This window comes from Elephas maximus, chromosome 6 (assembly GCF_024166365.1).
Source record: "Elephas maximus indicus isolate mEleMax1 chromosome 6, mEleMax1 primary haplotype, whole genome shotgun sequence".
In the NCBI taxonomy this organism is placed as follows: Eukaryota; Metazoa; Chordata; class Mammalia; order Proboscidea; family Elephantidae; genus Elephas; species Elephas maximus.
Genome location: NC_064824.1, coordinates 19,120,415 through 19,139,197, shown reverse-complemented (window position 1 = coordinate 19,139,197; position 18,783 = coordinate 19,120,415). Strand labels below are relative to the sequence as shown.

Genomic DNA, 18,783 nt, shown 5'->3' with positions numbered 1-18,783 from the left:
CTGGGTGATTTTTGGAAGTAGATCACCTGGTCTTTCTTCCTAGTCTTTCTTAGTCTGGAAGCTCCACTGAAACCTGTTCGGATTCATAGCAACATGCAAGCCTCCGCTGACAGGCTGTACGTGAAGTGCATTGGCTGGGAATTGAACTCAGGTCTCCTGCACGGACGGCGAGAATTCTACCACTGAGCCATCACTGTCCCCTCTAAGCCTCTATGGACAGGCTCCAACTGATCGCTAGATGTGAACCACCTCCCTTTGTTGCACAGATTCGTGCAACTTGGTAATCAGAGGGGAACTTAACCTTGCATAGGATTTGAAGACAGACCTCCTGGCCCCAAAATCCTTCCACTGAAGGACGGTCCCAGGGGCCTGAAGTTCCCTGTCACAGAACTTTCCCCAGATGAAGACACTCTGTTTCCAGTAGCCTTTGGGTGAAATGCAATTGCTCTGGGAAGGGTGCCAGTAGTGTGGTCCAGCAGATGGTGCGGATTCTGCTGTCAAATGAGTACTCCCCCTCCAAGGCAGGCTGTGAGCAGATGCCGCCTGAGAGATTCCGGGTAGTGGAAGCACCCAGGTCACTGGGAGCAAGCTGGACAGCCCTGTCTACACTCCACCCCCACCCCGATGCCAAGGAGTGGGTGACTTGGAGGGAGGTAACCATTCCTTGTAGTTCAGAAGGGCTTTCCAGACTGGCTCATTCACCCTGTGCTGAGGTGGTGCCAAGGGTGGGCAGGGTTCTAGGGTCAGATGCCCTATGACCCTTATGGTTGTGGGTTGAACGGTGTCCCCCCAAAAGATGTGTTCAAGTCCTAACCCCAATACCTTGTAAATATGACCTTATTTGGAAATATGATCTTTGCCAGTATAATCAAGATGTGGTCACACTGGATTAGAGTGACCCTAATCCAATGACTGGTGTCTTTATAAGAGAAAGGAAAGGGAGATTTCGATACAAAGACACAGATACGCAGGGGAAGAGGCCATGTGATGATGGAGGCAGAGATTGGAGCGTTGCTCCATAAGTCAAGGATTGCCAGCAACCACCAGAAGCTAGAAGAAGCAAGGCAGGGTTCTTCCCTTAGAGCCTTCAGAAAGAGCATGGCTCTGTCCACACCTTGATTTTGGACTCCTAGCCTCCAGAGCTGTGGGACGGTAAATCTCAGTTGTTTTAAGCCACTGAATTTGTGGCGCTTTGTTACAGCAGCCCTAGGGAGCAAATACATCTCCATGCTGGGGTGGCTACTTTTGGCCTGTGCCTCTGCCTCATGCCCTGACAGCCAGGGTTTGGGAGTGTGTCTGTTGGTGAGTCACCGGGGGAAGCAAGGTGGGACCCCACCCAGAGCTTCCTTCTCTCATTCAAGAATTGTTTGTTGATCACCTACTGGCCAACCATGGGGGGTCTGGGAGTAAGTGCAGGGGTGCACGATCATGGAAGGTTCCTGGAGAGCCGGGGCAGCCTGCTGGCGGAGGCTGCCTGCAGTGTGTCCACAGAGCATGGCCTGTGAGGCTGGAGGGGACGCTGCAGGGCAGGGACAGGTCCTTAGTGGAAAGCCGCTTGGTGTTTCAGCCCCGCTCAGGAACACCTCCACCACCTTGTCTGACAGTCTGTCGTACTAGGTGGCTTGCGTGTTGCTGAAAGCTATGCCACCAGTATTTCAGCTACCAGCAAGGTCAACTGCTCATGGTGGACAGGTTTCAGCGAAGCTTCCAGACTAAGACAGACTGGAAAGAAAGGCCTGGTGATCTGCTTCTGGAAATCAGCCAATGAAAACCCTGTGAATCACAACAGAATCTTGTCTGGTTCACTTACTTTGGACATGTCATCAGGAGGGATCAATCACTGGAGGAGGACATCATGTTTGGTGAAGTAGAGGGCTAGTAAGCAAGGGTGAGGGAGACCCTCGGTGAGATGGATTCACACAATTGCTGCAACACGGAACATGCCAGCCATCATGAAGTGATGTAGCACCCGGCAGCATTTGGTTCTGTTGTACATAAAGTCACCATGAGTGGGCGTTGACTCGCCGGCAGCTCTATCTGAACACCTGAGTTGGGCTGGTTCTTCTGTATCCAAGACATCACTGTGTTCGCAGTGGTGACAACCTTGGTGATTTCACAAAGTGGACTCCCAAGGCTCAGAGATCAGTGGCTTGTACCAGGTTACACAGCTCTTATGGTGGGGTGGTAGGTGCTATTTAAACTCAGGTCTCCAGCCCCCTGACCAGAGCTCTTTTGTCCAGTATCCTTTGCTGCTAGAAGTCTTGTGTTTTGACCCCAGGAAGGTGGGGAGCAGTTTGATAGCTGCACTTCTGTGTTTTCAAAGTGCCAAGGTGAATGGAGGGAAATAAGTCAGTTTGCATCTGAGAATCGTTTCCAACCCTGATTCCTTCTGACACTCTGAACCTGGGGCATTATGACCAGAAGCATCCTGACTGATATTTTTCTCATTGTACCCCATGTCCCTGGGCCACTATCCATGTGACACCTCCATTTTGGCACCAGGCTAAGTACTGCCCCTCGTTCTCTGGGCAGCCATAGCTGAGGCCCTGTTTGGATCCAGGTGGCCCTACCCATGTCCCAGCACCTGGGTCACTGTATTTGCATCACTGGAGAAGCCTCACTGCGGGACCCTGCTCTCAGGCCTGGGTGCCCTGTGGTGTGACTGGGGATTTCTGGAGGGCAGAGACTACATCTGGCACACAGGTGCCCAGGACGTGTGTGCTGAGTGTGATGCTGGGTTCCCCACCTTCTGGTCTTTTGTGCTTAGTGTGTCTTTGGCACTTGGCTGATCCATTGCTTGACCTTGTAGTGTGTGGGCGTGGTCTCCCAGGCTGGGCTGCTGTCTTCCTTGAGGGCCTGCACTGTGTTCCTTTTTGGGGCTCTCCCTCTCACAGACACCGGGGATCAACCGCCAGAGCAGTGGCTGGCCTGCCTGGCCGGCTCTGAAATGCCCCCTTCTCACTGCCAAGGCCATCGAGTAGGGTTTGTGGGTTGGCAGGGCCTCAGAGACATCCAGCCATATCCTGCCTCCCATTCACGAAGCCCCGGGGAGGCCATCCGGATATGGGACTGGACGCTCTGGCCCTGCTTGGCCTCCACACTGAATGAGGGGGCAGCCTCCTGAGGCTGGGCTGGTCCTAGGTGGTCCTGCCCTGATCTCCCAGCTCATGGGAGTGGGGCTGAGGTTCTCACACCCCCGTGGGTCGCAGCTCACAACTCTGGACTGGGGCAGAGTCTAGTCTGATCCTCAGGGTTAGCCAGGAGACCAGGGAATGAGAGCCAGGCAGAGAACCAGGACTGTATGGGGGGCTGGGCAGAACTGGAACCAAGGGAGACATGCAAACCAGGTCTTGCATAGAGAAATGGGCCTTACGTGGTGTTCCAAATAGTTAATGCCTAGGATAGCAAAGGTCCCAGCCAAGGAGTCCTGTCATTAAACATGCTAGATGAGAGGTAGGGGTGAGGGGAGTGGCCGGGCAGCCCCAGCTGAGTCTCAGACTCTCAGTACTGGCCTGAGGCAAGTGCCACCACCAGGATGGGAGACCTTGGCTGCTGGTTACACAGTGTATGGGGGGTGGGCTGGTGGTGGGTCTTTGATCTTCCTGCACTGCTCACTCCCCTGGTTCTGACGGTGAGAGGTGGGACACCAGCCATTAATGACCAGTCATGTTTCACCTCTATATAGTTCTCAGGCCAAGACGAGGCCAGAGGAGGAGGGTCACAGTGTGATGGAGGGGAAGGAGGGTTGGCAATGCCCAGAGGTGGCCCTGGTCCAAGAGAGCAGGCCTCTGTGACAGGCTGTGGGGGCCCAAGCGGGGCTGGGATGGGATGAAGCATGTGATGGGGTGTGCGGTCCAAGAGTCTGCATGCGCACCTTGCTGATGCTCCCTGGAAGCTTAGGGTGTCGGGTGCGAGCCAGGGGCTGGGCGTCCTGCCAGGGCTGAGGCCTAGGGCTCAGGGTCTGAGGATGGTGAGACATGTGGGTGATGCAGAGAAGGCGGGGCTGGGTGAGGGAGACAGCTCTGTGCTGTTCGGGTAAAAAAAGGTTTCAAAACCCACTTCCCACTCCTCCTCACCTCTGTGAAGCTATTTAACAAACAGGACATCCTGAACACACAGGAAGGTGGCCTGTAAGCTCTGAGATGTGGTTGGCCATCCCCATTACCCCATGCTAAACCAAAAACCAAACCCACTGCAGTCAATTCCAACTCATAGCGACCCTATGCTAGTCAGGATCAATCAATCCAGCCAATACTATAACCCCCTTTTTGACTATCAGGGGAAAGAACATTGCTGCCACAAAACGGAGGCAGAGGAACAGGGTTTTTACTGCTAGAATTCAGGTTCCCGCCCCCCAGCCAACCACCTGGCTCCTCTTACTACTTTCATGTCTAGTGGTGAACTAAATGAAGGACCCCAGCAACCCTACACCAGCAGGGGCAACAAAGAGCTCAGACCCCCAGAAAGGAAGACGTGAGACCCGCTAGGTTAAGTAACCCAGCTGACCACGACCAAGGCCACACTGGGCATAACAGCAGAGGGAGCGTCTTGTGATCTATTGCAGAAATAAGGAGTAGCCTGTAATGTTTTTCCTTCCCTGATATGTCATGTGTATTTCAATATATTTCATAGCCAAGTGCATCCTGACTGATACTTTCCTCACTTTATTCCATGCTCCCGGGCCACCGCCCATGTTATGACATTTTTCTTTTCTTTCCTCTCTCTCTCAGCTCTAAGGCAGCAATTCCCAGAGCTTTTGTTTATGGGAGCTGTATCTATCAACATTTATCATGGTAGAAATTAAAGCCAATAACTTTTAAAATATTTATTAAAAAATAAATCCATTACCTTGATAAAAATAGCATATTTTTATGCAAACCGTATTTTCCAAACCAAAAAAAAAAAAAAAGGTAGTGAGAAGAATGGCATCGTTTCGCACTTTAGCAAACCTCTTTAAGGTCTGGCTTAATAGAAGGCAGCTGCATTCTCCTAGCTGCTCCTCCATCAGCCCGGCGCAGTAGGTTGCCTCGGCTCAAGTAGACCAAGACAGCCTCGCCTCCCCGTGGCGTTCATCGGGAAGGGTGCTGCACCTCGGCAGAGGGCATGTCACGGGAGCCAGCTTTGATCCGTAGATTCTAGACTATATAGAGGAGTCATGACAGGACCCGGGGAGGAAGAGACACCTCCCAAACACCCTACATTAGGAGCAGGATGAAGTACCCGCGGAAACAGTTGTGGGTTGACTCCCTGCCCCCTCTGAGAAGGGCAAGCACTGTCGCTACGGGGCACAGTTATGTCAGATGAGGGCATTCTTTCTGATATGAGAAAAAGAGCGTATGTTGGGCAGCCTAGGGAGTATAGGGTGGGGGCCTTTGGTCAGTATCTTTGGTCACCCAGCATCTGAGCACCCTTCCTCTTTGGCCAGTCCTCCAGAGTGAATTTTGGCAAAGTCCTGCCTCCTCTTACAGCTGAAGGGGCCAGAAAATCTCTCCCCCCGTGTTCCGGAAGCACAGAGTGGATGGATGCAGCATCCCCGAGGCTGACCCAGGCATGTGCCCACTCCCGGTCCTTTAACGGTAGAGCTCATGGCAAAGATGGTTGAGGGATTATTCACAGCAGCGGGGACGACACTGGTGGTGCTGTTTTGGTGGCAGTGCCATATGGCCAATGGCAGTGGTCCCAGCTGTGGCATTCTCACCAGATGGCTCCTGAGGCATGACCCTGACTGGGCTTCCAGCTATGCAGCTTCGCTTGGCTCCTGCATGCTGGCTGAGCCACCTCCAGCCTTGCTCTCAGCGCTGTGAGCTACTTGTGTCCTCCTGATCGTGTCCTTTTCCTAAGTCAGCCAGGTCATTTTCATGTGCTTGTCTTCGGAACCCTGGTGAGGGCTGGGGTAAGTCAGCTTCTCTCCCTTATCTAGACTGTTGCTAAGGCCTGTCTTGACTCTGCTGTCTCTCCCTGGTTCCCAGTGCCTCCTACCTCTCTGGTCTCTTCGTGCCCGGCCTGACCCTCCCAAATCATCCTGCATATCCCCCCAGAGAAGCCCTCAGGATACAGCACTTTCATTAACACCCTGCCGTGTGTGGAGCCCCCGGCAACTCTACGCTGGTTTCAGAAGGGGTCTGAATGCAAAGCCTTCCACATCTTGCCTCAATCCCCCCAACAGATCACCTTCTAATTAAAACAATTAATTTTGAAAAAATTACATAATGTTTGTAAAATACCAGGAAAAAATTTGTACCACAGATTTTGTGATCCTGTTCCAGTCTTTAAAACTTACTTTCTAACATTTTAAACGTATGGGCTGATGGCCACCTGAGCAGATTGTTATCACTCCACGGGGGGCATACTGCCCCACCCCACCGGTGGTGGGCTTGGCCACGGGCTTTGGCTGACTGACTGAGCAGACTTTACACCGAACGTGAGCAGAGGCTGTATTTGTGCTCGCAGGGTTTGGCTTGGCCTCTTGTGCTCTTTCAGCCTGGGACGAGATTAAGGGATGTGTGTGGAGCAGGCCTGGATCAGCTCCACAGCCTGCAGTGTTAACACGGCAATCAATTTACAGACCCAAGAGCAAGAATTTGTAGTTGGAAGCCACTGAGATTTTGGAGGTTGTTTTGCACCAAAAGCTGACAAATACATGAGCTTACAGGAGAGATTACAGAACCTGACACATGCTAAGTACTACCGCCGTCACTGTGTTGCAAGGCAATTAGGTAAGTCTCCAGGCGTGGCTGAGGCTGTACTAACTTAAGCAGGCCAAGCACCACTCTATAATCCGTCATTCTCTGCGGTTTTTAACCTAATGATCTTGAGGGAGGAAAAAGGTCTGATGGAGAATGGCCTCTCTGAGTGTGAAAGCTTGTTATCCCACCCCAGAAACTGGCTCTCCAACACCAGGTGAGTAGAGCTGGCGAGGGAAGCAGGAGGGTAGAAGGAATTGTACCGGGTGTCAGCAGCCTGGAAGTATAGCCAGTAAGGGCTGATCCCACTGCAGCCCCCAAACCTGCTCAACACCTCCAGCAACACGTGCAGCTTACTGAAATGTAAGTCAAGGTTTCTGAGAGTCTTTGGGAGTGAAAGGGAGATCAGGGGCACTGGTTCCTGAAATCGACGAGGATGACCGGGCTGGAGTTCCCGGTGAAGGTCACCTGAGGCCAGTGGCATCCTCCCAAGTGTTCTGCATAACCTGCTCTGGGCTGGTTCCCTCCCACTGGCAGGCAGCTGTGCTGAGCACCATCCCACTGTCATGAGGAAATGCGGCTCAGAATTACTTCATTAGAAACTTGGGGTGGGCAGGGGCCACCTTTGAGTTGTTCTCCACAGTATCCCCACTCCCTGGCTTGCACATGCTCCACAAATACTCGAGTAAATGAATGAGTGAAACATGTCTCACAAAATGTTACGTCCACTGCTACTCAGGGCTGCTTCCTGCATCCTGGAGGCTAGAGTAACTGACAGTTGTGTCAGCCTGAGACCTCGACTCAGTCCTAGCCAACTGCGCTGGGCTGTGGTGCCCCCCGACTTCAAGAACCCTGATCCCAGGGCTGGCCTTTGTGGGAGCATTCTGTAGTTCATTTAAAAAAAAAAAAAAAATTTTTTTTTTTTTTTTTTTTTTTATCATCTTTAGGGCAAAAACAGAGAACTCAAGTTTACCTTTTTCTTTTTCTCTAAACGGAACTGGTGTGCCCACAGTCAGGGCAGTGTATAGTTATTTACTTACTTCACATGGAGTCCAATTTAGATAATTTGTAAAATGCTGCGTATGAAAATTGCTTCCATCCATACCTTTTTAACCTCCAGCTGGAATCAACTTGACCACAACTAACAACTCCAAGTGTTCGCTCGTAGCAGCAGAACATGGCTCTCGCAGGACCCGGAGTCTGCCCTTCTGATTCCCACAGTACTCCCAGTATGGAAAGAAACTGCGTTCTTGTTTCTTAGATAACTTAGAACCATTCTGCTTCCCCTCTTGCTGATGGATCAGAGTTCGGTTGGACCTCAAAATAGTACTTGATCCTGCTACCATTTTTGGTTATTGCCACTCTTCTCTAGCTTTCAAATGACAAGTAATGCTCTGTACTACAGCCAACTAATATTCTAAAAAATGGGCAACCCACTCTTTGCTTATTTTGGTGGTTCCTCAAGAGATACTACTACTACCTGTGTGTAAAAATTCAAGGTGCTAAATAACTGTGTCACTTTGTGGCCTGATTGACACTGGAGCAGAGTTGTTGGCATGCTACCTGTTCCCAAAGGGTGGTAGCCCCTCCCTCGAAACCCGATGTCAACTCTGACTCATAGCGACCCTACAGGACAGAGTAGGACTGCCCCACAGGGTTTTCAAGGAGCAGCTGGTAGATTCAAACCGCCGACTTTTTGGTTAGCAGCTGAGCTCTTAACCACTGTGCCACGAGGTAATTTAAAATTGTCCAGGCTAGCGTCATCTACCATCTGGCTTCTAAGACCCATGGGGATTTTCAATCCCTACATTTATGCCTGAGCCGTGGTGGCACACTGGTTAAGTGATATGGCTGGTAATCAAAGAGAGGTGGGCAGTCAGAATCCACCAGCTGCTCCTCGGAAACCCTATGGGGCAGTTCTACTCTGTCCCGTAGGGTTGCTATGGGTAGGAATCGACTCGATGGCAACAGGTTTTCTTTTTTTTTTTATATTCATGCCTACTACTTTGATAAGATCCCACACCAGGTACATATTCATGTTTTAAACAATCTTTAAGGACATCTGCAGTAGACACGAATCTTCACATACAACCTTAAAAAAAATACTCTAACATAATACATTGTACTGTATAGAACCAGAATTAAACATATTACATTGCAAAAATATTCATATAAATACTATATATCCATGATTCACTCCCTTAGAAAGATTCATCTCTTACGATATTGAAGGCCAGTATCAGCAAGGTCCACAGAAGAACTATCTTTAACAGCAGGAACGCTAAAAGTAACTGTGAGGTTTATAAACAAGTGGTGGCAACGACAGGTCTTTATATTTGCTATTATGTCACAACAGGAGCAACTCGAAATACAATTTTACACTAGCAGTGTACTAAAAAAAAACTTAAAAAAATAATACCTTTGATAGGTCTATTAGCACTTAAAAAACAAAACCAAACAGCTGTGTAGTTATTCCTTTTAAGGACTTGCTAAAACAACTCAAGTGACTGCTCCCAGCTAGGTCTGTAAGCACCCGCCCAGACAGCAAGTTCCCCCACACGTGTACACACACCGCGCAGCACAACCACGTATTAAAATATCTACTGAAATCTCTGGGGCATGCTGAGAGACATCAAACTCAAACAAGGCTGAGACGCAGGGGCCTGGAACCCCGTTTTCTGCTCTGGGTGTGGGAACAAAGACAACAGTAAGGTGGGTTTGCGTGTGTGTATGTGTGTGTATGGTTTCCACCCCACTTAGGGGCCCTCCCTAGAACCAGAGTTTAATCTGGCATGTCTATATTTAACTTGGGAGGTGGGGGAACATATTTCCCAGGGCTCTGGGTTATAACTACCCTGGCCTTCTTTCCAAACATCGGGGCAATTTTAGGGGCTTCTGGAACCGATGTTTCTTCAATATCTTCACTATCTTCATGATGGAGGTCATATGAAATGTTCCCGTATTCTCTTAAAAATGGGAAAATTTCAAGCAGAAACTGACAGAAATCTCTACGAATGCCAAACCACCAATGATTGCCCCCCTTTCGCCTAAATGTCGTGGCCATTAAGGTTATTAGTGACAGCCAAAGGGGGACAAATATGGATATATAAGAGAATGTATTGTGACCGTCCACTCTGTGAGCCAGCAGGACCTCGAAGGTGAGAAGGGGCACGACGATCGTTATCCAGCTCACGGCCATGGTCACGTGTGTTCTACGCTGCTCCGCAACCACATCCAGGGACCGCAGGAAGAGCAGCGACCAGACGATGTAATAGAGCACGACCAGGCAGAGGAAGGACATGAGGACCCACAGCGGCACGAACACCACCAGCCACGGCCAGTGGATAATCCTGTCCAGCCTCAGAGCGATGAAGATGAACTGCAGGATGTTGACAGAGCACAGGATCTCCAGCTCCAGCGACCGATCATGTCGGAAACCCCAGACGCAGGCGGCCACGGACACGGGGGACACAAAGAAGAGCGGCATGAAGACCAGCAGCCAGAAGTGGGTCCCCCTCTCCACCCTGTCGCACACCAGGACCTCGAACATGAGCAGCAGCAGGTGGATGCCCACGGAGATCAACATGGCTTTGAACTCCACACAAGCCTCCCCCTCGGTGCGGTAGCGAGGGTTGCGCGCCCAAACACCTGCGCCCACAGAGGCGCCCGCGATGACCATGAGCTTCCACAGCCATATGGGCGCGAAGACGGCCCAGTAGCTCCACTGGATGACGCCGTCCAGGCGGAGGGGCAGCAGCACGGAGAAGAGCAGCAGGCAGGTGTAGATGAGGAACTTACTGGGGTTGAAGTCCTGGAAGAGGCCCCGGGGGTTCATGGCGGAAGCCGCCGCCCGCCCGGGCCTCCTCCCCGCCCCCGCGCGGAGGGCGCCGCGTCCCCGGCCCGCTGCGGCTCTGGCCCGGCCCGCTGCCGCGCTAGGTGGGCATCCGCCCGAGCCGGCGTGGAGGACGCCCCGGCCTGCGGCCCGGAGGAGCCGGACCACGTGCGCGCGCGGTCACGTGGCGCGGCCGGAAGCGGGGCGGGCGTGGCGTGCGCGCTCCGGGGCGCCCTGCGGGCCGCGGGCTCGGGCTGGCGCGGCGGCTAGGAGCGGGGCGCTCGGCGGGGCGCGGCGCTGCGCGGCCCGGCTACAGGCCCGCGGGCAGCCGGCCGGGGGCCCTGGGCGCCCGCCTTCATGTCGCACACCTTCAGGAGCACCTCCTGCGGGCGACGCCGGCAGGGGCGGAGGGCGGCCCGGCCCGGGTCCCGGCGAGCTGCTGACGGCCCGGCCCGACCGGCGGCGGCGAGCGGGTCGCGGCCCCGGGCGGCCGTTTCCTGGCGGCGCCGGGAGCCGGAGGCCGGAGTGAGCTCACATCCTCCGGCCCGGCCGGGGGCGGGGCCCGCCGCCGGTGCCCCACCCGCGCCGTTGCCGGCCTCGGCTCTCCACCAACCGGCCCAGGGGGGCAGGCGCCCGCGATCGGGCTCCAGCCCGGGCGCGAGCAGCGGGGAACGGCGTGTGCGGAGTGCAGGAGCCCGAGTGCCCGCGCGAGAGCGGGTGGCCGGCGCGTAGGGGAGTTTGTGAGCGAGGGGAGGGTGCCCCTAACTGTATGAGTGCACGGGACTGTGCGGGGCGGTCCGGTCTGTGTGTGTCCCTGGGCCAAGGGGGTAGGCCCAAGTGTGGGTCAGTGCCTTGGGCTGGGGGGTTTTGCCTCGATGGGCAGTGGACAGTTCCTGGTCGGCCTGGGAATTGGCTGGGGCAGTACCTAGGCGGCATGGGTGGTTTTGCACGCCAAGAGGCCAGGTGCTGGGGGAGGGTGCTAGGCCCCACAGGGCCCCCTAGACATAGTCCAAGGCAACAGGTGAGGAAACTGCCCAGAGAGGGGGCTCTTCTGCCCCGGGTCACCCAACAGGTTAGGAGCAGAGTTGGGACTCGGATTAAAACCACATTTTGGCTTGTCTGGCCTTGTCTTGGTCTATTTTTCAAAACCATGTTGGGGAAAAGGACACTGGACCGGTCAAGACATTTGGGCTCTAATCTAGGCCCAGCCAGTTGAGAAGCCTAGGCAAATTCACCGTGTTATCTCTGGACCTCAGTTTCCTGAGGAAGGGAGGCTGGCCTGAGTGGCCTCCAGGCAGCAGGTCTGAGATTTGGAGCACCTGTCTCTGGGCCAGCCGGGCAGACCCAGGAGGATTTCTGCCTCTCTTCTTTGCTCTCCTGCTGCTCAGAAAGCCCCAGTTGCTTGTCTTTTTTACCTTTGAGCTCCCACTCCATCCCCTGTAGCCTAGTCTGAAACCAGGGTGTGGAATGCTGACACTTTAGTACTGGGTGCTGAGGGGGGGAGAGGTTATCAGAGGAACATATCACTGGGTGTCAGACTCCACTGGGTAACAAGGAAGGGATAGATTCTGTGCCTATCGGGGCTTCCAGACAGAAGCCAGGCAGCTCTCCTGTGCCCTCACAGCACGGTCCCCAGTCCATGCAGAGGGAAGTAGGGGTCATGGTTCGCATCCAGGAGCCAGCTCTCCCCAGACGTGGCCAGTGTCAACAGGATGTTGGTGTGAGTTGGGCAGTCCCAGGCCTCAGAGATCTGCCTACAGCTTTATCTGCTTCCACCTTGACCAGGGGCAATCTGGTGGCCCTGGGGAAGGGCTCCTAGCTGAGTGAGCCTTGCCAGTACTCAGGGCTCAATGCCGAGTCCTGATTTCATGACGGAGACTGTCCTCAGAGCCCTTGGTCATTGGAGGGGCCACTGCTCTGGAAGAGACCAGGGTGACAGTGCTGGGTCTCCAGGGAGCCCTCGGTGACATCTGGCCATGCTCCCAGACTGACTGTGCCAGCCAGGTTCCAGATGCCCAGAGGACTGGCACAGTCAGCCTGGATGGGATTAAGACTCCTCCAAGGGGCCTGGGCCACAAGAAGAAGGATCCCCTTGCTGAATGTTTTCCTGAGTGGGGACCTTGGGGAGGGAGTGACTTGTGAAAAAGCCCAGGGAAATTTCCCCCTTCATACCGATTTGAGCCGTCAGTGTCTTCACAAGGAAGCCGTGGCTTCCCTGGCCCTTTGCGTCTGTCCCTGTCAGCGCCCAGCTTTACCCCTTGGCCGCAGGCCTCCCTAATGCGACATGCTTTCCCCAACTCTGCCTGCAGTAGCCTGCTCAGCCTCTCCCTGCCCCCAGCACACACCCACACAACCTCTCCAGGGAGGTAGTGTGCTCAGGGAACGTGGGTCCAGAGTCCCCAAGGCCTGGGTGCTGACTACAAGCTCTGTGACCTTGGTAAGTAACAGCCATAGTGCCTTATCTGTGAAAGTGGGATAACCTCACAAAATTGTGACAACAAAATGAAATAATGTGGGAAACCTAGAATATGCTCCATGGTCCTGTCTCAGTGGTGGCTGTTGTTACTGTTTCCATGCAGATCAGGTGTTCCCTCCTCCAGGAAGCTCCTCCCCAATGGCATGATCCTGAGGCTTACCCCACAGAGTGCTGGATCTTTCCTGCTCATCTGGCTTCCCCAATGGGCTGTGACTGCCCACGGAGGGACCCATCTTTCATCTCTGCAGTTTCTAGCACAGGCCTCTGCAGAGTACGTGTATCTGGGAAGGGCAGGAAAGCTGGGGCTGACAGGGCAGCTTTTCTGGTGCTGAGCAGCAGATGAGGGCAGAGTTGGGAGACAAAGCAGCTTGTCTAAAGCTCACTGGTCTCCATTTGCTGGGCAGTGTCGCCAGGCTTACAGGAAGACGTTCCAGAGCGCACCGGCCGCTTGTGGTGGGACTGGGCTGGATATTTTAAGCACTCTATCATTTGTTTTTTTTTTGTTTTTTATCATTTGACACTAACTTTCAAAGGCTTAGTTGGCAAAGGCAATAACCTCATTTTACAGATGAGAAGACTGAGGCCGACAACACTGACCAGAGTTCTTGCTAAACTGAGGGCTGCAGAGTTAATCCTGAGCCCTTCGGTTGGCCCTGTTGGTCTGGCCCCGTTGGCAGGTTCAGTCAGTGAGAGTGGCCCACTGAAAAGCCGGACTCTGGCTGGGACCCCTGGGTGTTTTAGCAGCTTGTCTCTGCTGCATTCATTCCTTAACTCATGCATCCATTGAGCCAGGCTGTACTGAGCACCTGCCCTCTGCCCGGGCCCTGAGCTGGGCAGGGGGCGATCAGTGAGCTATGCCTATGACCTTTCCCAGGCTGGCACCATCTCAGTTCTGGGCTCACCTCCTTTAAGATGCCCTCCCTGGCCACCCCGTTTTTATTTCTACTCTTTCCTGTATGGTCACTAAATACACACTCATTTGAGAAAATCTAGAAAATGCAGAGTCGTTTAAAGAAAAAAAAAAAAAAAAAACCCTAATCTTGACACCTACAGAAAATCACTGTTGACATTTTAGTGTATTTCCTTTCCGTTGGTCTCGGCAAAGAGATGGCGTGCTCCGCGTACAATTTTGCTCTGCTTTTCTGCTGAACATCAATTCTCAGGCTCATGTATTTTTGCCTTTTAACAGCTCTGAATCTCGCACTGTGTAACGGATGGTGTTCTAGGGGCACTGTTAGCCTGCGCTGACATCACACTCCCCCACAAGGGGCTTGTGCTTGCTTCTCATAGTCACCTGGGGCACTGCCAACTCCAGAGGACTTTAAATTGGATTCAGTTAAAGTCTTTGCTTGAGCGTTTTGTTTTGTTTTTTGAGACCCTGTCTATATAGTACAAGTTGAGACTCAAGTTTGCGTGAGCCAGGGCTTGTTCAATGCTCAGAGGCAATTTCTTTCCCTCCTTCCACCCATGGTCAAGGTTGAGACATGCAGGTTTCCTTCCTTTCCTTTTCTGCCCGACCAGACTGTTTAGCATCGTCTTTTGCACCAGGGAATAGCTTTTTGGTGTCCCAGCTTTATTTATGTCTCTTATTAGATACTCCATCCTCGGTAACTTTCTGCCTTCATGGTACAGGAAGCAAGGTTGTGTTGTACAATCGGTGGCACCCTAAATGTGGTGAAATGCCATGAATAGAAACGTGTCAGATTATCATAAACGCATTGGGAGCATCTCGGTAATGGTCACACCAGATCACATCATAGGTTGTCCAATACCTTACCTACCCATTCCCGTATTGAATATTTTGATGATTTCTGCTCTTTTCTAAGGTGAGGAGAAAAGTCTTCATCACTGTGGTCTTCGTTTGCATTCAGATTATTTCTTTAAGGTAGGCTCCCAGTAAATAAAATTGCTGGGCTAGAGGAATATTTTAAAGACCCTTGATACATGAAGCCTCGTGTTTTTAGAGGTTGTTTTCTTCTCTTCTGTGTTGTCTTTACAGCAGTGGAGTCAGCGCCAGCACTAGGGGTGTTAATCTGCCTCTACTAAGAGCAGCTGCTTGAGCTCGTGTGGTCTGGACAACTCCACAGGGGTGAAGGATTAAGGTTAACACGGTAAAGAGGCTGCAATCAAAGGTAGGCTCAAGCCTAGGGTTGTATAAGATTAAAAATCAACTTAAACATAGGAAAGGCTTTGGCATGTCTGTACGTGAGCGTACGTGCAAACGCAAAACCCACAGCTGTCTAGTGGATTCCGACTCGTAGCGGCCCTTAGGGCAGAGTAGAACTGCCCTATGGGGTTTCCAAGGCTGTGAATCTTTACGGAAGCAGACTGCCACGTCTTTCTCCCACAGAGCAGCTGCTGGGTTTGCACTACTGACTTTTTGGTTAGCAGCTGAGTGCTTTAACCACTGCACCACTCAAGCTCCTTGAGTGTACATGCACTCAGTGATTTTTTTGGTGTCAGATCACAATAACCTCCCAGGGTTGTAAACTGATAAACAGAACGCTGGGATAATTTAACTTGAAGCATCCAAATACAGTTAAATACTGCTAATTCAAACTAATGTGTTTCTTTATAGGGGTGGGTGGGCAGCTTCCTGAAGTATGGAATATTGTTAAAACAAATGGCGGGCAGTTCAGGTTATCGATTGTGAGTATTTAAATTGGTGCTACTCTTGAAAAATGTTGAATTGGCAAATGTTATGTTATCTATGTTTTTACAATAATAAAAAAAGAATCGGTGCTACTGAAATGTTTTAAACAGTTTGCGTGTGTCATTTGAACACTCTTCCCTGTCTTGTTTGCGCTATTAATTTACTCAGCAAAGGATTTTTTCATTGGACAAAGGTAATCTGCGGCTCTGCTGTTATCTAGATTTGTTATAAATTCCGAGTTAGCGTGGCCTGGAGGGATGATGTGTTTACTGGGGTAGAAACACACATTGGTAAATTTAATCCTAATTTCATTCCGGGTTGCCTTTCATTCTTTGACTGGCTGGTACCAAATAGCAAAAACAATAAACAAATAAGTGGCTCTGCCTGCCAGGCCCTGGAGTTATCTGGTTGAATACTGTGGGGCTCTTGCCTTTAAGGAGCCTTAGTGGTGCAGTGGTTAGGAGCTTGGCTGCTAACCAAAAGGTCAGCAGCAGTTAGAATCCACCAGCCGCTGCTTAGGAACCCTGTGGGGCAGTTCTGCTGTGTCCTGTAGGGTTGCTATGAGTCCGAATTGACTCGACAGCAATGGATTTTTTTTTTTTTGTCCTTGCCTTTGAGGGGCTGTTAGTCTAGCAGTGCTGGAGACAGACACCTCAGCATTGTGGGTGACAGGGGCCACAGGAGCATGGCACTCCCCTGCACCCAAGCTTCTGGCCTTACAGCCCTGGTTGACCCATCTCAGCCCACCTCTCTGGCCTCATCTCACTGCTCACTGGGCTCGTGTCGCCACACCAGCTTCTTTTTGTTCCTCAAACCCCAGCCCCGTTGCTGCCTTGGGTGAGCATTCGAGACTGATGTATTTGGACAGCTGCCTTTTGGGGAGCTATGGCTTGAGGGGCCTGGGCTCACGCACTGCTTCAAGCCCTTCACTCAGCCCTCAGCAGTTACAGCTAGACCCGTCTACTAGGACCCTGCACATGCCAGGCCTTATGGAGGAAAGCAAGCCAGAGGCCCGTGGTCCCTGCCCCCCAGGACGGAGTACTCTGATGTACAGTCAGAACGCGCAGACACAAAACGTTAAACAACCCTGAAAGGGCCAAGCAGAGGTTATTGGGCTGAAAAAGACTGAAAGTCAAGTAAAAACTAGAGAAAACAAGCTGCAGGGTGAAGATGGGGCCAGCGGGGTGACTGGGGCGTAGGTGGTGCAATCAGCTGTAACAGAACTCTAAATGAGACCAATGTTGAGAGGGTCGTCTGGTGTATTTAAGCACGAGCTGAAGAAGGGAGTGTTTGGAATCAATGATAACATCTGCTACACAGGATAGAAAACCAAAAAAAAAAAAAAACCAAACCCACTGCCGTCAAGTCGATTCTGACTCATAGTGACCCTGTAGCACAGAGCAGAACTGCCCCACAGAGTTTCCAAGGAGCGCCTGGCAGATTCGAACTGCTGACCTCTTGGTTAGCAGCTGTAGCACTTAACCACTACGTCACCAGGGTTTCCACACAGGATAGAAGTGAGGATTAAATGAGATAATAGAGATATAAGGCCTAGCATAGTTAGTAGATGCTCAATGTACGTACACGCTCCTCTATGTGCACACGCACACACATGCACCCTGTGTGGCAGGGAAATGGGGCCAGCTTCAGATCTGTGTTGCAGTCAGGTGGGGTATAACTGCAGGAGAACTTCAATAAGTAACCCAGGTGACTGGCACCTAATCACTTCTCCACACTGGGTCTGGTTCTGCTTTATAAATTAAGGGGCCAGGGTAGATCTGGGATTTTCAAATGCAGGCAGGATCCTAGGCCTCAGCCCAGACCCACTGAATCAGAATCCTTGCAAGTGGGGCCCAGAATCCAAATATTTTTAAAGCTCCTCAGGTGATTACAGTATGTAGCTGGGTTTTAGAACCCCTCAACCGGATAGCCCTCCCAAAGCCATTTTTGCGCTAACAGTCTGTTTTTCTGTCCCCTAATGCCCCGTACCCCCGTGGGAGGCCTTGTATCAGTGTGTCTGGTCCCGAGCTCATCTTGAGCTCTCACCAGAGGTAGGGAGGCTCTTCTGGGACTGACTCACCATTTAAACCTGGAGCCGAGACCCCTCAGTCTAGAAATAAATCTGTATTAACTGTCTGGTGCCCTGCTCCGGAGGCCGTCTGTCTGGGAGGAGGGGAAACAGCTCTCCTCTGAGACCTGGGATGCCTTCTCACCGCATGTCAGCCGAATCTCTACTGAAGATGAATCTCTGAAGGTAGAGACACATTGTAGGATTAAAACCATGACCAGGTAATCCCTGCCTTCTCACACAGCAGCTTCACAGTGTCCCTGCTGCTCTGCTGTTGATCTGACAAAAGCACATGGAAGTTATTTATTGTCGCAGAAGTTCCTTCCGAACTGCCTGAAACAGCCATAAACACCCTGGCCTTGTCTAGGGAGGCTTTTTGTTCGCTTCCTGAGTTCCTCTTGCAAACACAGCCCAGGGTTTAGAGAAGTCTGCGAATCTAGATTTGCCCACACGGAATGGTAATGTCTTGACCTCAGAATGCTCTCACAGAGAAGAGGGTGTGAGAAAGGTTCTACTTTACAGTTTCTAAGTGGGTGATTTTAAAAACTCAGTAAAAATGGAAGTGGTTTACAACTGCTAGTATCAGAACAACAGATACATTAGCAAAAGGAAAAAGAGTCATAAACGACTCCGTGGGAGTGTGTATTGGGGTGTACAGGGAGCAGAGATACAAAGAATACCTAGGATTCAAAAAAATAAAAAATTATGAACGTATTGTTGTTGTTCGGTGCCGTCGAGTCAGTTCGGACTCATAGCGACCCTGTGCACAACAGAACGAGACACTGCCCAGTCTTGTGCCATCCTCACAATCACTGTTATGCTTGAGCTCATTGTTGCAGCCGCTGTGTCAATCCACCTTGTTGAGAGTCTTCCTCTTTTCTACTGACCCTGTACTCTGCCAAGCATGGTGTCCTTCTCCAGGGACTCATCCCTCCTGACAACATGACCAAAGTATGTAAGACACAGTCTCACCAGCCTTGCTTCTAAGGAGCGTTCTGGCTGTAAGGAACATATTTAGAAGTGAATAAACTGCCCATCCCCCCCCCCAAAAATTTGTTGGCATCCAGTCAG

The 18,783-nt window shown here is 51.8% G+C and overlaps 1 protein-coding gene across 1 annotated transcript; it reads right to left on the bottom strand.

Moving 5' to 3' along the window:
• Window positions 1-4,864: 4,864 nt before the first annotated feature.
• On the bottom strand, window positions 4,865-10,709 carry TMEM185B (transmembrane protein 185B). Its single transcript, XM_049889143.1, has one exon. The coding sequence runs from the start codon at window positions 10,516-10,518 to the stop codon at window positions 9,466-9,468; it is 1,053 nt and encodes a 350-aa protein (XP_049745100.1). The 5' UTR covers window positions 10,519-10,709; the 3' UTR covers window positions 4,865-9,465.
• Between the last annotated feature and the right edge of the window lie 8,074 nt (window positions 10,710-18,783).

Bases quoted from the DNA above. Each gene is read 5' to 3' on its own strand.
- TMEM185B (XM_049889143.1), bottom strand. From the start codon at position 10,518: ATGAACCCCCGGGGCCTCTTCCAGGACTTCAACCCCAGTAAGTTCCTC.